This window comes from Neoarius graeffei, chromosome 19 (genome assembly GCF_027579695.1).
Source record: "Neoarius graeffei isolate fNeoGra1 chromosome 19, fNeoGra1.pri, whole genome shotgun sequence".
In the NCBI taxonomy this organism is placed as follows: domain Eukaryota; kingdom Metazoa; phylum Chordata; class Actinopteri; order Siluriformes; family Ariidae; genus Neoarius; species Neoarius graeffei.
This window is the reverse complement of record NC_083587.1, coordinates 68,872,510-68,886,315: the sequence shown is the minus strand read 5'-3', so window position 1 is coordinate 68,886,315 and position 13,806 is coordinate 68,872,510. Positions and strand designations below refer to the sequence as shown.

The following is a 13,806-nucleotide window of genomic DNA, read 5'->3' as shown; positions in this document are numbered from 1 at the left end:
AGGACATGAGATATATGGTGTGAATGTGCGGGTGAGAGCGCGCACGCGCGCGAGTTACCGTATGTCGGGGATTCTCGTCCGTCCTCACGCTCCAAGCCTCGGTCTCTCCGTTTGCGGTGGTGTCTGTGTCCTCGATGCCGATGTCGTCTCCTGCTTTCTCGCCCCAAAGGGACATGGACCCCGACGTACACAGCTCTGTGACCTAAACAACGTAAACAAACATCACGCCATGTGTCTAAACATAAAGTGAGACGATACACTCACTGTTCACGTGGCGAGGACACCGTTATGGGTGGCACAGTGGCCATCACAGTCAGAAGGTTCTAGGTTTGAACCTCATGGTCAACAGGAGGCCTTTCTATGTGAACTCTGAATGTTCTCCTCACGCCTGCATGGGTTTCCTCTGCAGCTCCAGTCCAAAACGCATGTGGATTTGGTCAACCGGCTGCTCTAAATCCCCCAGAGGTGAGAGTGTGAGGGTTATTCGGCTCTGAATGACCCCGTGGTAGATTGGTGACTCGCGCAGGGTGAACCCCACCTCTCACCCAGAGTCCGCTGGGATTGGATCCAGCTTCCCCACAACCATTAGTAGGATAAGTGTGTACATAATGATGGATGGATGGATGGATGGATGGATGGATGGATGGATGGATGGATGGATGGATGGATGGATGAACACTGTTGCTAGGCAACTGAGGAAACATGGACTATGTAACATGGAAAACATTTAATGATGTGAGTAAAAACACAACAGGTTTGGAAAAAAAAGTCAGGTGTGTTTCATCAGGACACATGGTACCAGAACCCATCATGCACCAACATGAAGACAAACTAATCCGCAGCAATGCACGCCAACACACACACTATCCTCCATAACGGCGCATTATCACACGTTGTGTGTGTGTGTGTGTGTGTGTGTGTGTGTGTGTGCGCGTGCACGCATGTGTATTAAAATCCCCTCAGAAGGCTACAATGCACGTTAGGCTTCTGATTCCCTGCTGGGATGGGATTAGTTGTGTTCTTTAGACCCCGGGTAACTCCATCCTGCACAGGTGTGACTGATTTGATTTCCGTCCCGACTGCAGTGTCTGGTTCTCTCCAAGCCTGAGAAAATTCCTGCACAACACACACACTGTCTCCTAATGAGCGCTAATTCACGCTGTAATTTTACACAGTGTTTTTTTCAAATTATTAAATTAATATCTAATAATTTTTGTTCCTTGATGATTTATTAAAAAAAATCAGCTTAACTTCACCTTTTTGTCAATCAAAAAATGTGCCAAAGCTCTTACCCTCTAAGCAATTGATTGCATGAACATACAAATTGGGAACACCCCAAACAAGTGCTGCCCCACCCTGTTTTCTTGGGAAACTCCAATTTGCATACTGTTACCCGATTCGTTCTTATACATGATGTAATCATATTAAAATAATTTCATAAATAAATAAATAAATAAATCTGCAGCGACTGAAGCAATTTTCATACTTCAGTCAAATGAACTGCCTTTAAAATAATTTATTAAATATACAGGTTCATAAATATTTAGACAGTGACAAAAGTTAGCATTATATTAGCCGTCTATCACAGAATATAACAGCTGGAGTTTGGGGGGGGATTCGACCAAATCTCAGCTTTAATTTCCATCCAAACCCCGAGAACAGTGTAGGAACTACAGCATCGTTTTTATGTGCACTCCCAAAAGTCACCGGACAATTAACTGCTCAGCTGTTCCACAGTCAGGTGTGTTTAATTCCTTCAATACTTCACTTAAAAAGGTAAGCAGATAAAAGATCTAAGAGTTGATTAAAGTGCGGCATTTGAATTTGAAGTCTGTTCCTGCCGTTTCTCAATACGAAGTCCAAAGAGCCGTTACTGCCAGTGAAGCGAGCCATCGCCAGGCTCAAAACTCAAAACAAATCCATCAGAGTGATCGCAGAAACATTAGGTGTGGCCAAATTAACTATTTAGTGCACAGTCTTAAATACAAAGAATACACTGGTGAGCTCACAAACACCAAAAGGCCTGGAAGACCACAGAAAACAACAGCGGTGGATGACAGAAGACTTCTTCCCCTGATGGAAAAAACCTTCAGAACAGTTGGCCAGACGAAGAACACCATCCAGGAGGTAGGGGTATCTGGGTCAGTCAACCAAGGCTACAGTCACACGACAACAGCAACGAGATTTTTTTTTTTTTTTTTTTAAATATCGCGTCCACGTGGGCAACGGATCAGTAAAATATCAGGTACATATGGCAACGCAACGCTTGCTGAAAACGATGCAATACACATGCCACACCTCTACGAGCGCTGTAAGACGGTCCCATCGGAGACACCAGAACAATAGAAGAAGTAGACGCATGCGCATAAACCCCTTCTTCTGAAGCATCAGCCACATAAAGTTTTGATTATTAATCAGTAGCATAAAACGAAAGACGTGGAAAGAGGAATGAATGGGGGTAGATGGAAGCCGGTACGCCAACATTCTGATATCCTCCAGAATTCTTTAATGGTCCGGAATAAATTGAATGCTACACGTTGATGGATTACTTTGTTCTTCTACGCCCTTTTTGAGGAATGTATTGTCGGACTTAAACCAACATCTGAAGAGGTGAGATCGCTCCTTTTTTTTCCCTATGTTTGCTGGCGGGATTGTTTTTGGAAAGCGCACGGGCGGTGTGCAGTTTGGTACTGCTTCCGCAGTGTTTGGACTAAAGACTCTGCCCTAAGGGCTATTCTCTCTCTCTCTCACTTTGCACCATTACACAATAAATATTCACAGTGAAAATATTTTGTAAGCGTGTTTCATGAACCAAGTTATAGGATTTGTTGACAACTCGCATCGAGTTCGTTACACTTCTACCCAGCGTGAAGCACTGACAGTCATGTGGTTGTGACGTCATCGTAAACAAATCCGTTCTACTCATCCAGACGACTTCGCAACGGGGCCATTGCCAGATTTTTCCACTCTGGAACCCGTTCTCAAAAGATTTCGTTTTGGGGCACCCAAAACACCGGTGCCGTGTGGACGCCAGGCCGAAACGATAAACAATTTTATCAGATTGACCTGAATCCGTTGCCGTGCAAACAGGGCCCAAGAGAAAACTTCACCAGAGCAAATACAGAGAGGGAGTTTACCACTGGTAAACCTTCAGAACTAGAACATTATCTGATGGACAAATGAGACCATGATCAACTTGCAGCAGAATGATGGTAAGGGAAGGAAGTGCTCATGATCTAAAGCTTACCACAGACTCGTACAGCGTGGGTGTGTACAGCTGAAAGTGAACTGGTTCTCTTGTATTTTGTTGATATGACTCCTGACGAAAGCAGGAGGATGAATTTGAAGCAGACAGGGCAACATTCTGCTTAACTTCAGAAAAATGCTTGAACACTCACTGGGTGGAGCTTCACAGTGCAGATGGATAAGAACCTGAAGTGTATTTCAAAAGCAACAAAGACTAAGTCAGAGAAGTGGAATGTTCTGCAATGGCCAAGTCATCACCTGACCTGAATCCAACGGAGCTGCATTTCACTTTCTGAAGACAAAACTGAAGGAAGAGGAGAGGAACAAAAAAAAAAAAAAAACCCACAAGAACAAGCAGGAAGTAAAAACTGCTACAGTAAAAGCCTGGCAGATCTCCAGAGAGGAAACCCAGCGTCAGGTGATGTCTAGACTGCAAATGATTTGCTACAGAGTATTAAAAACGGCCATTTAACCGACGATTTTATTTGTGTGTCCAATTACTATTGGTTCCTTAAGAGTGGAGGAGCCACGTATAAACAGTGCTGCAGTTCCTTCAGCGCTCACATGATCTAGATTCAGCTGAAAGTCTGCGCTGTCCACTCCAACACTATTCCAGACCACTAAAATAACCATCAATGTACAAATTTATGAAGCTAACCACATTTTATGGACTGTACTCTGGCTGCTGATAAAAGCATCAAATATGTAAATAAATGTAAATGAAAGCAGCGTGAGGTCAGCAGCTGGAGTAATGAGGATGAGGATCAAAGCCTCCTTTATATCAGACAATATCATGACTGTTGTGTTGATTAAATAAATGTAGGAGTCATAATGTGATCATCTGACCAGGCGTGACGCAGACCCCCGGGCCGACAGCGACACACCGTCTGATCGTTCTGTTTGTTCAGAGGAGTCTGACTGAACGGTTTATCAGACATGCATTTTATTACAGACGCCACCTTCAATAACAAACACCGAACATCCTGATAGAGTGAGTGAGCGAGTGTGTGCGAGAGTGTGTGTCCATCCAGCTTTATGAAGTGTGTGTGTGTGCGTGTGTGTGTGAGAGAATGATTTGAAGAGCTATACCAAGCATACGCTACAGTAGGGATCACACTGACCTTTGTACAACTCACACAGACTTTTCTCATGTAAAGATGAAATGTTCCTGCACATTTTCCACAACAGCATCATTCGGACTTTTATTTTTAAGATAATTTGGTTAAAAGAGTGACATAAGAAGCAGGAACGCTGTGACTCGGTGTCAAATCAATGACGTCCTGTAGCCAAAGTTCTAATAACCAACAAAGGTCACCTTTAATTCAATCCTCTCAATCTCTAATAAGCCCCCCTGGGGTGTGTGTGTGTGTGTGTGTGTGTGTGTGTGTGTGTGTGTGTGTGTGTGTTTTAGCTGTGGGAAAGTTGTCTGAGAAACTACGCCAAGTGAAGGAGAGAAAAGCCTGAGAAACTCAACACCACACTTCACTGATTACCATCTCTGTGTAAAATAAACTGCTCATACAGAAGTAATTAACCCTCGTTTTTTAAAATCACATTTATAACAAAACAAAAAACTTAATCGTCATTTAATTCACAGATGAAATTTCTCCATTTCTCAAAAATGTTAAATTACTAAGAAAAACAAATAAAAAACAAACAAAAAAAACCCACTACTTTGGAATTTTAATAAAAACAGAATAAAAAAAGTTTATAAAATAAAATGGTGATTGAAAGATAGAGACACAAAGTTTTCACTTCTTTGCAGTTTCTCAGTAACAGGAAAAGCCATGGGTTTTTTCTCTCATTAACATGGGGTGGTGGGAGTGCCTGTTTATAGCTGCTTTAAAGCGAGACGGCCTTTCGATTTCATAAACTCGGTGAAATTTAGTTCCGTCTGAAATGTGGTGATTGTGATATCTGTTTATTTCTGTAATATCTCACAAAATATCAGGCCATTCTGTGTTGGGGAAGTTATTTAATTTGAGGGGATTAAAGCAAATAATGTGCATGAAATCGCTCGCTTGGCGCAGTCAAGCAGACAGAGGAAGTCCGTATGCGCATGCGCAGGTTTACCTTCTTCTTCTTCTTTTGGGTTTTACGGCAACTGGCATCCACAGTGTTGCATTACTGCCATCTACAGGTTTCCCTTTGAGCGTGCACTGACAGTTCCATCATTCTGTCGCTAAACGAACAGCTGATCACACCGAGGTGCTCGCTGAGCGCCGATATTTATTAGTTTGGTCCTGCGTTTCCTTTCCTTTGTATAGAACATAACGTCTTTTCTTCTCGCTTTCTTTCCGTTACTGTAGTCGCTCTTTCACGTTTCATTCGCACACTCACGTCCTCCATTTTTTTCCTGTTTCAAATTTGTATCCCACAATGCCTTGTGCAAACGGGGAAAGCCCACCACGTGATGCATGACGTAGTATCGTGAATTGGTTCATGGTGAAGCAGGAAAAAAAAGCAGAGAATTTAGAGCCGCGTGGAGATAAACTCATTAACTGTTCCATTTAAAAAAAAATTGGAAGTCTGTGATTTGAATTCAGTTGCTTTCGGTCACTAAACAAAAAGTAGATAGAACTCGACGCCAACAGCGTCGATGGGGACGCCTCTGCCTGGTAGACCACACACCTTATTAAGTTGTGATTTGGGGATGGACATTTGACCTCAGAGTAATCTTGACCTGTGACCTTTTAACCTCAAAATCTAATCAGTTCATGTTTGTCCCAAAGCGCACAAATGGTGAAAGTTTGGTGAAATTCCTTTCATTAGCCTTTGAGATATCGTGTTCACAAGGTTTCAGGACGGACGCATGCACGGATGCACGGACAACCCGGAAACATAACGCCTCCTGCACCTAAAGGTGGCGGAGGCATAATAATTGGGTGTCGGGAAAATTCTTTTTATGGCCTACACAGCTTTAAATTACTAAGAAAAAAAACTCAAATAAAATAAACCATTTTAGAATTGTATTCACTGTTTTTATAAAATAACTGTGGGGGGCTGGTACGGGTTTATAGCTGCTATAATGTAAGTGAAAACTTGCTTCGTAGTGGTTTCACAATATTATATCTAACTCTGAATGGATAAAAGTATGGTTCTTGAATAAATGAGAAGTTGTAATGGCTGGCAGATTGCTGAGGTGTAAGAGGAATGAAACACTGAGCGCGCACACACACACACACACACACACACACACACACACACACACAGGAAGAGGAGGAGCACACACTACTGAAGCACCCACAGACTCACACTGCTATTTAAAACTGCTGCTTTTCTGCGTACTGTGCGTTCACCCTGGCAGTGTTGAGTCAAAGCGCACTGACCTAGCGTTGTGTGTTTGCTGCCCCATGACAGAGAACTGTTAGGGGTTTGTGTAATAAATGGGTTTAAACAGAACCCAGTGTGGAAGTGAGTGTAGCAGCTCCTGTTTAATTACTGAGATCTGGAAACACTGACTAATCCTACTTAATGCTATTAAAGCTCCCAGTGCATGTGTGTGTGAGAGCGCGAGGTGGATCAGCTCAAGGGTTCCGCCAGTATTAACACCAGCATGCTCACGCTGTTCCTGCACGTCTCCCCCATGTTTCATAAAACATCCAAAAAAAAAAAAGCATGGATTAGAAAACACAAGCAGTGTGACATCAAAACTGGGTCCCCTATGGGTCCGTGTGGCTCCTGCTTATAGTTTTCTGACCTCGTGTCCATACACTAAATACAGCATATATATATATATATTTACTCTATGAGGCAGCAGCCACAACAATGAAGCGTAATCCAAAAATGAACAATTTAAAAAAAAAAATCACAGAAGTAAAATATACCAAGTGTCTGTACTTTATATTATTCTACTCTTCCCTCTTACAGTCCTCGAAACTGAAACCTCCAAACCAAGGCTGACACACACACACACACACACACACACACACACACACACACGCCATCACCATGACCCAAACTCTTATTTCCCGGAAATGGCCCGGCGCTAGAGCTCAGTGGTCGCAATACTCTTTTCGACAACTTCCTGTAACAACTCAGAAGTGCGTCGCATCTCCATCACACACAGGCGCGCTGGCTGAAGAAGGCGAGGAAAGGGGACGACCTGGAGTAGATTTTAAAACAGGAGCGCACTTTCCCTCGGTAATAACCATAAACATGTCTGAAAGCAGTTTCTTTAGTCCATTTATTTCGAACGGTGAACCGAACTGTATACACCCACCGGCCATTTTAATAGGAACACCTGTGTGCACATGTGCAGTGCGCGACTGTTACATTCTTACAGCACGATGACACACCGGCTCGCGCCTCTATATGAGGCAGTAGACACAGCAAGCATCACATGTAACCAAACGCCACAAACCGCACATTAGTGCACTAAATATTTAATCAAAGTGGTATGATGAAATGGGCGGCACGGTGGTGTAGTGGTCAGCGCTGTCGCCTCACAGCAAGAAGGTCTGGGTTCGAGCCCCGTGGCCGGCGAGGGCCTTTCTGTGTGGAGTTTGCATGTTCTCCCCGTGTCCGCGTGGGTTTCCTCCGGGTGCTCCGGTTTCCCCCACAGTCCAAAGACATGCAGGTTAGGTTAACTGGTGACTCTTATACCCTGTCCACACTAGGGATTTCGTACCGATACGATACTACTTTCGTACCGCAACACCTGTCCACACTAGCAACTATACCGGTACTGTAGCGGTATAACTGTATCAGTACGAAACCCACAAATGTATGGGTTTCGTACCGGTACAGTATCAGTACTGTAGCGCTTCGCTGTAGTGTGGACAGATGAAGCGGTTCTGTATCGATACAAATATAATGCGCATGCGCAATGAACCATTCCTACGTCTTCCGGGTTATTCATACAATACAATACGCACGTGCTTTCCAGCTGTAAATAAAACGTCAAAATGGCTCAAAACGACCGTGGAGCTACATGGAGCAAAGACGAAGTTATGTGTTTGTTGGAGCTTTGGGGAGACGAGCGATGCCAGGAACAGTTGGAACAGGAGATTCGTTTTCTTTGTTTCTTTCTCAACTGCCTCGCGCGTTTTATACGATTCGACTGAATAAATGACCGCCAGAAATACAGACTGTACACTGACAACAAAAAGCACACACACGTTGTTTCATCCGCCATATTCTCGGAAGGAAGTTACTCGGTAACCACGGAAACATTTCACACACGTGCATTTCAACTACCGTGAAAGAAAACCGCAAACATTTCTCGCTAGTGTGGACAGATGCACTAAACTGTACCGCTATACTTTGTATCGATACAGTTATACCACTTTTGTACCGGTATAAGTGTGAACACAGCTAAAATTGAGCGTAGGTGTGAATGTGAGTGTGAATGGTTGTCTGTGTCTATGTGTCAGCCCTGTGATGACCTGGCGACTTGTCCAGGGTGAACCCCGCCTTTCGCCCGTAGTCAGCTGGGATAGGATCCAGCTCGCCCGCGACTCTGCACAGAATAAGCGGTTACGGATAATGGATGGTATGATGAAATGCTAACGTGTGGAGGGAGGGGGGAGTTGGAGGTTTGGCCACACAAAGTCTAAAAACACTAGTAGTTATTGCCCTTCACGGAGGAGACAGACTCAGCACTAGCAGAAGTCTCTGATGAGGAGAGCGGATTGCGAGGTCCTGTACAATTGAAACTCCCAGGCGATTGGGGGAGGGGGTTCCCCGCTGAGACTGCACACAGTGTGTTAGCGTGAGCATGTAGCCTACAGGAAATGAGTGTGTTGGATTAGCAGTAATCCCATGTTTTGGAAAACTGAAAACGTTTTGATCTAACAGAAGCTTAGACAGGACATTTTTGGGAGTGGGACCAATAGTGTGACCAGGGCGTTATTACAAGTGGTGTAAAATTCTCATCATCATCATCATCATCATCATGTCACACAGTGGATTCACACTGCCACAGGCAGTTGCCATGGTAACTAGGACACTTCTGTAGCAGCACAGCACAACTAATAGTACTTATTAATTTGCATGCACTGCAGCTGACATCACGGAGTGAAGTGTTTTGGAGATTTGGGACAGAGCCATGAAGAGGGATTGGCTGCGTCCCAAACCGCATAATCAAGGTGCTGAATATGCGAAGGACAAAGTCAAAGTCCGAATAGTTCCAGCTCTCAGGTTAGTGTCGTACGTTAAAGGCAATGTGAGGGGGCGTGACTTACTTTCAAGCTCCTCCTTCTCAAAGTTGGTGTGAATGGTAGAACTTGTCTTCCCCAAGTCCACTACAGCTTCATCATCATTACCCTGAGAGAGAGAGACAGAGAGAGAGAGAGAGAGAGACAGAGAGAGAGACCCAACAATTACAATTTATATTTATTACAGAATGACATGCCATACTTTATCCATTTATGGTTACATTTCATGTGAACTCTTGTTCTCACTTGTGTAATAGCAGCTACAGTATAAAACAGTTGCTCATAAGCCTCTTTATTCTCCCTCCTGAAGTTAATAAGGCAAGATAATAATTGCAGCTTGTTCCATCATGTTCCTGAGAAACTGTAGAAAAGTGTAAACTCCTCTGTCCTGAAGACATCAGAAAACTTAAAGTTCCAGCTTCAACTCTGACTGTTACACAGCTCTGACACTGGAGACTCCTTCCTAAATGTTCTTTCGTGTTCTGCCTGAGGGCAGTTCTGCTCCAACAGCTTCAGCCATCAGAGTTTCTAGGGAAGGATTGCAGTAGTGGTTTCCTGTTGCCTTCTACTGGATTATTATAGAGGTTTTCTCCTCTCAACCATTCTCTCGCTCTCGCACTCTCACGCTCAATTTAGAGTCACCAGTTAACCTAACCTGCATGTCTTTGGACTGTGGGGGAAACCGGAGCACCCGGAGGAAACCCACGCGGACACGGGGAGAACATGCAAACTCCACACAGAAAGGCCCTCGCCGGCCACGGGGCTCGAACCCAGGACCTTCTTGCTGTGAGGCGACAGCGCTAACCACTACACCACCGTGCCGCCTCTCCAGAAATTAAAAATGCATTTTTCCTTACTTGAAGATTCAATTTTATTTAATGTTTATCAGTGGAGCATCTGCTGTGCGCATCCCTGTGAATGAGTTGTTACTATAGAAACCATAACGAATTAGACCAAGAGCATCAATTATAAACTACTGGTCAGAGCTGCTGTTATGGAGAATTAATCAACACTTTCTGGCCAATCGGAGTCCAGAACACAGCAGCACTTGTGTGGACTGTAGAACATTTTGGAGTATTTATTACAGCTTGTCATCTGATTTCCCCACTTTTCATTATGAGTATTGTTCTATATTTGTATGCGTGTGTGTGCGTGTGTGTGTGTGTGTGTGTGTGTGTGTGTGTGTGTGTGTGTGTGTGTGTGTGTGTGAGAGAGAGAGAAAAAATCTCAAAAGGATTTGTGAAAACTCCCCAGACAATTGCTCCAATTCTCCCTCTGCTGCTGCTAAACTGGAGACCCAAAAGAGGAGTGAGTTTGTTGAGAAATGTTCACAAAAACATTCAAATGTAGATAAAAATCTGTATGTTTATATGTGTGTGTGTGTGTGTGTGTGTGTGTGTGTGTGTGTGTGTGTGTATTGTGTTTATTACAGACTTTCAGGAAATCAGAAATATGACGTGTCTGAAGGAAGCAAGAACACCAAGGAACCTGTTATGACAGGAGTGACCTGAACAGGAAGTTCAACAACCAAAAAAAAGGAAAAATGCAAAACAAGAAACAGGTGGAACGAGTCAGCAGACAGCAAGAGGCCGGGTCTCATTTCTCGAATCATGCTTCTTTGTTTCTGTTTCTCACTTCTCAGCTCCTTCCTCAGTGGAAGCAACACACACACACACACACACACACACACACACACACACACACACACACACACACACACCCCTCCAAGCCTGAATTAGTGAGCTGGCACTGCCCTCTGAAATCACTCCCATTCTCATGTGCGATGTCTGAAATGTCCCTCACATCTGCACTTTATTCATTTTGGAGACAGTTCAGATTGTACAGAAAGGGCTGATTGGTTAAGCAATAAACAAGAGGATGGAGCTTAACACACCTTAAATGACCAGTGCGAGTAGTTCAGTGCTTATTAGTTTGGGCTTTCCTTACATTTCCTCCCACACTCCCTCTTTAATATTAACAAAATTATTCATTTCATTAAAATTCCTCTCATATAAACAACTCACTTGGATTATAAAATCAAGTTGTATTTTATTCCCTAAATCACAATCACCAATTACTGCAGAAAATTAGTTCATTAACGCTCCAGGTGAAGATTAACACTCGATGAGGAAAGAAAAAAAGCCTCCACACATCAGACCTGCTGGGTCACTCCTGCTCCAACTCAAATCATGGCCACGTCCCAGAATTCCTCAGGGCAGGAGTATCTGCTTTCACCCCAAAGGGGAAACACACACACACACACACACACTTACTTGTACTTTTATCTTTGTGGGAACACTAATTGATATAAATACATTCCCTAGCTCTGTACCCTGACCTTAAGTACATGCCTAACCCCACCCCTTACCCTAACCCCACCCCTTACCCTCATTCTAACCTGAACCCTAAAACTCAGTCTTAACCCTCAAACAGCCCTTTGAAGAAGAGAAGAGGGGACCGGCCAAAATGTCCTCACTTCCCAACAATATCCTAAGTGTTGGTAAAAAAACATTGCAGTCCTCAATATGTAGCAGGTACAAGTACACACACACACACACACACACACACACACACACACACACACACACACACACACACACACACACCCTCTCTCTCTCTGCCTCGGAGATATAAATAACTGGTATATTTAGGTCTTTGCTAATGATGTGCCTGGTCTCTAACATGCACGCACGCACGCGCATACACACACACACACACACACACACACACACACACACACACACACACAACTCTCCCTCTTCAATCTGTGTACACACTTGTACTTGCTACTGAGGACCAGAATATACCAAAAGAGATAGGACATTAAAGAGATAGGACATTAAAGAGATAGGACATTTTAGAGATAGGACATTTTAGCTGGTCTTCTCTTCAAAGGGCTGACTTTTAAAAAAAAAAACAATTTTAAGAAAATAAATTATGATGCTGTAAAGGAGCAACAAATCCAGAGAATCATCTCAAATGATTCCTCAGACCTACTTTGCGCGCACGTGTGTGTTGACGTTTGCTCAAACTTCAGCTCCTTTAATTAAAAAAACCCTGACATTTCTCATCACAATGAAAGAGATGGGGGGGGGGGGGGGCACACTGGAAATGCCACGCCCATCATTTCAGCTGGGGGTTTATCCCATTGTGTCAGAGCTTGGTTTGTAAGTGGCACCCGGACACCAGAACTGGTTCAGTAACTGATCTGTACAATCTGAGCCAGATTTGAATGTAGCTCTGTTTGTGTAATTGTGTAAAATTCCCTGTGTGCCTTCGCTCTCTCCACTCGTTCACTACTGCGCTGAAATTTCCAGTGGAACTCATTTTTCAGTCCTCAGTAATTCTATTCTTTCCACATTGCCATTTTGTGAAGAGTGATGCATTTCCTTGGCCTCTGGATCTGTTTTGAATGCTAACAGTTTGGGTGTTGTTGCGGTTGAGGGTCTGACAGCACTGCTGCAGCAGGTCCAGGTTCTGCTGTAGACCCTCAACACTGAGGAACAGCAGGACCAGGTGGTCTGTGTACAGCAGGAGTCGGACTTCTGTGTGCTGTAGAGTGAAACCACGTGCAGCTAATTGAAATAAAAATGGAGGCCAGGCTGTTAGTATTTAACTGAAATAGCACTGGGCTCAGGCAGTGTCCCGGTCTCACTCTACACTCCTGAGAGAAGAATTTATTGTGAATTTTAATTCCACACTCGTTCACATGCATGGATTTGATGTCACATGTTTTACCCCTTACACCACTTTCAAGAAGCTTATAAAATAGACCTTTGTGCCAAATAGAATCAGATGCCTTTTGGAAATCCATCCATCCATTATCTGTAGCCGCTTTATCCTGTTCTACAGGGTCGCAGGCGAGCTGGATCCTATCCCAGCTGACTACGGGCGAAAGGCGGGGTTCACCCTGGACAAGTCGCCAGGTCATCACAGGGCTGACACATAGACACAGACAACCATTCACACTCACATTCACACCTACGCTCAATTTAGAGTCACCAGTTAACCTAACCTGCATGTCTTTGGACTGTGGGGGAAACCGGAGCACCCGGAGGAAACCCACGCGGACACGGGGAGAACATGCAAACTCCGCACAGAAAGGCCCTCGCCGGCCACGGGGCTCGAACCCAGGACCTTCTTGCTGTGAGGCGACAGCGCTAACCACTACACCACCGTGCCACCACTTGGAAATCTATAAAATGTGAATTATTTTTGTTAATGTGCAGGTTGAATAGTGTGAATCAGACATAAATACAAATCACTAGGGCACCAATTTGGTATAAATCCAATCTGACTTTTACTCAAGACACTGTTTCATAAGGAGTGTGTAAGTCTTGAATTAAAAATGCTGCATCAAAGCTTCCCCAGTTTATTGTTCACACAGATCCCTCGGTCATTA

General features: G+C 44.0%; 1 protein-coding gene across 1 annotated transcript in view; it reads right to left on the bottom strand.

Annotated features, from left to right (window-relative positions):
• Positions 1–13,806, bottom strand: part of slc4a7 (solute carrier family 4 member 7) — a 64,386-nt gene that overhangs the window by 30,371 nt on the left and 20,209 nt on the right. The window contains exons 2-3 of the mRNA XM_060900524.1: positions 9,432–9,513; positions 59–202 (exon numbers count right to left, since the gene is read on the bottom strand). Of these exons, the coding sequence (XP_060756507.1) occupies positions 59–202; positions 9,432–9,513 (226 nt within the window). The remainder of the gene's footprint in view (positions 1–58; positions 203–9,431; positions 9,514–13,806) is intronic.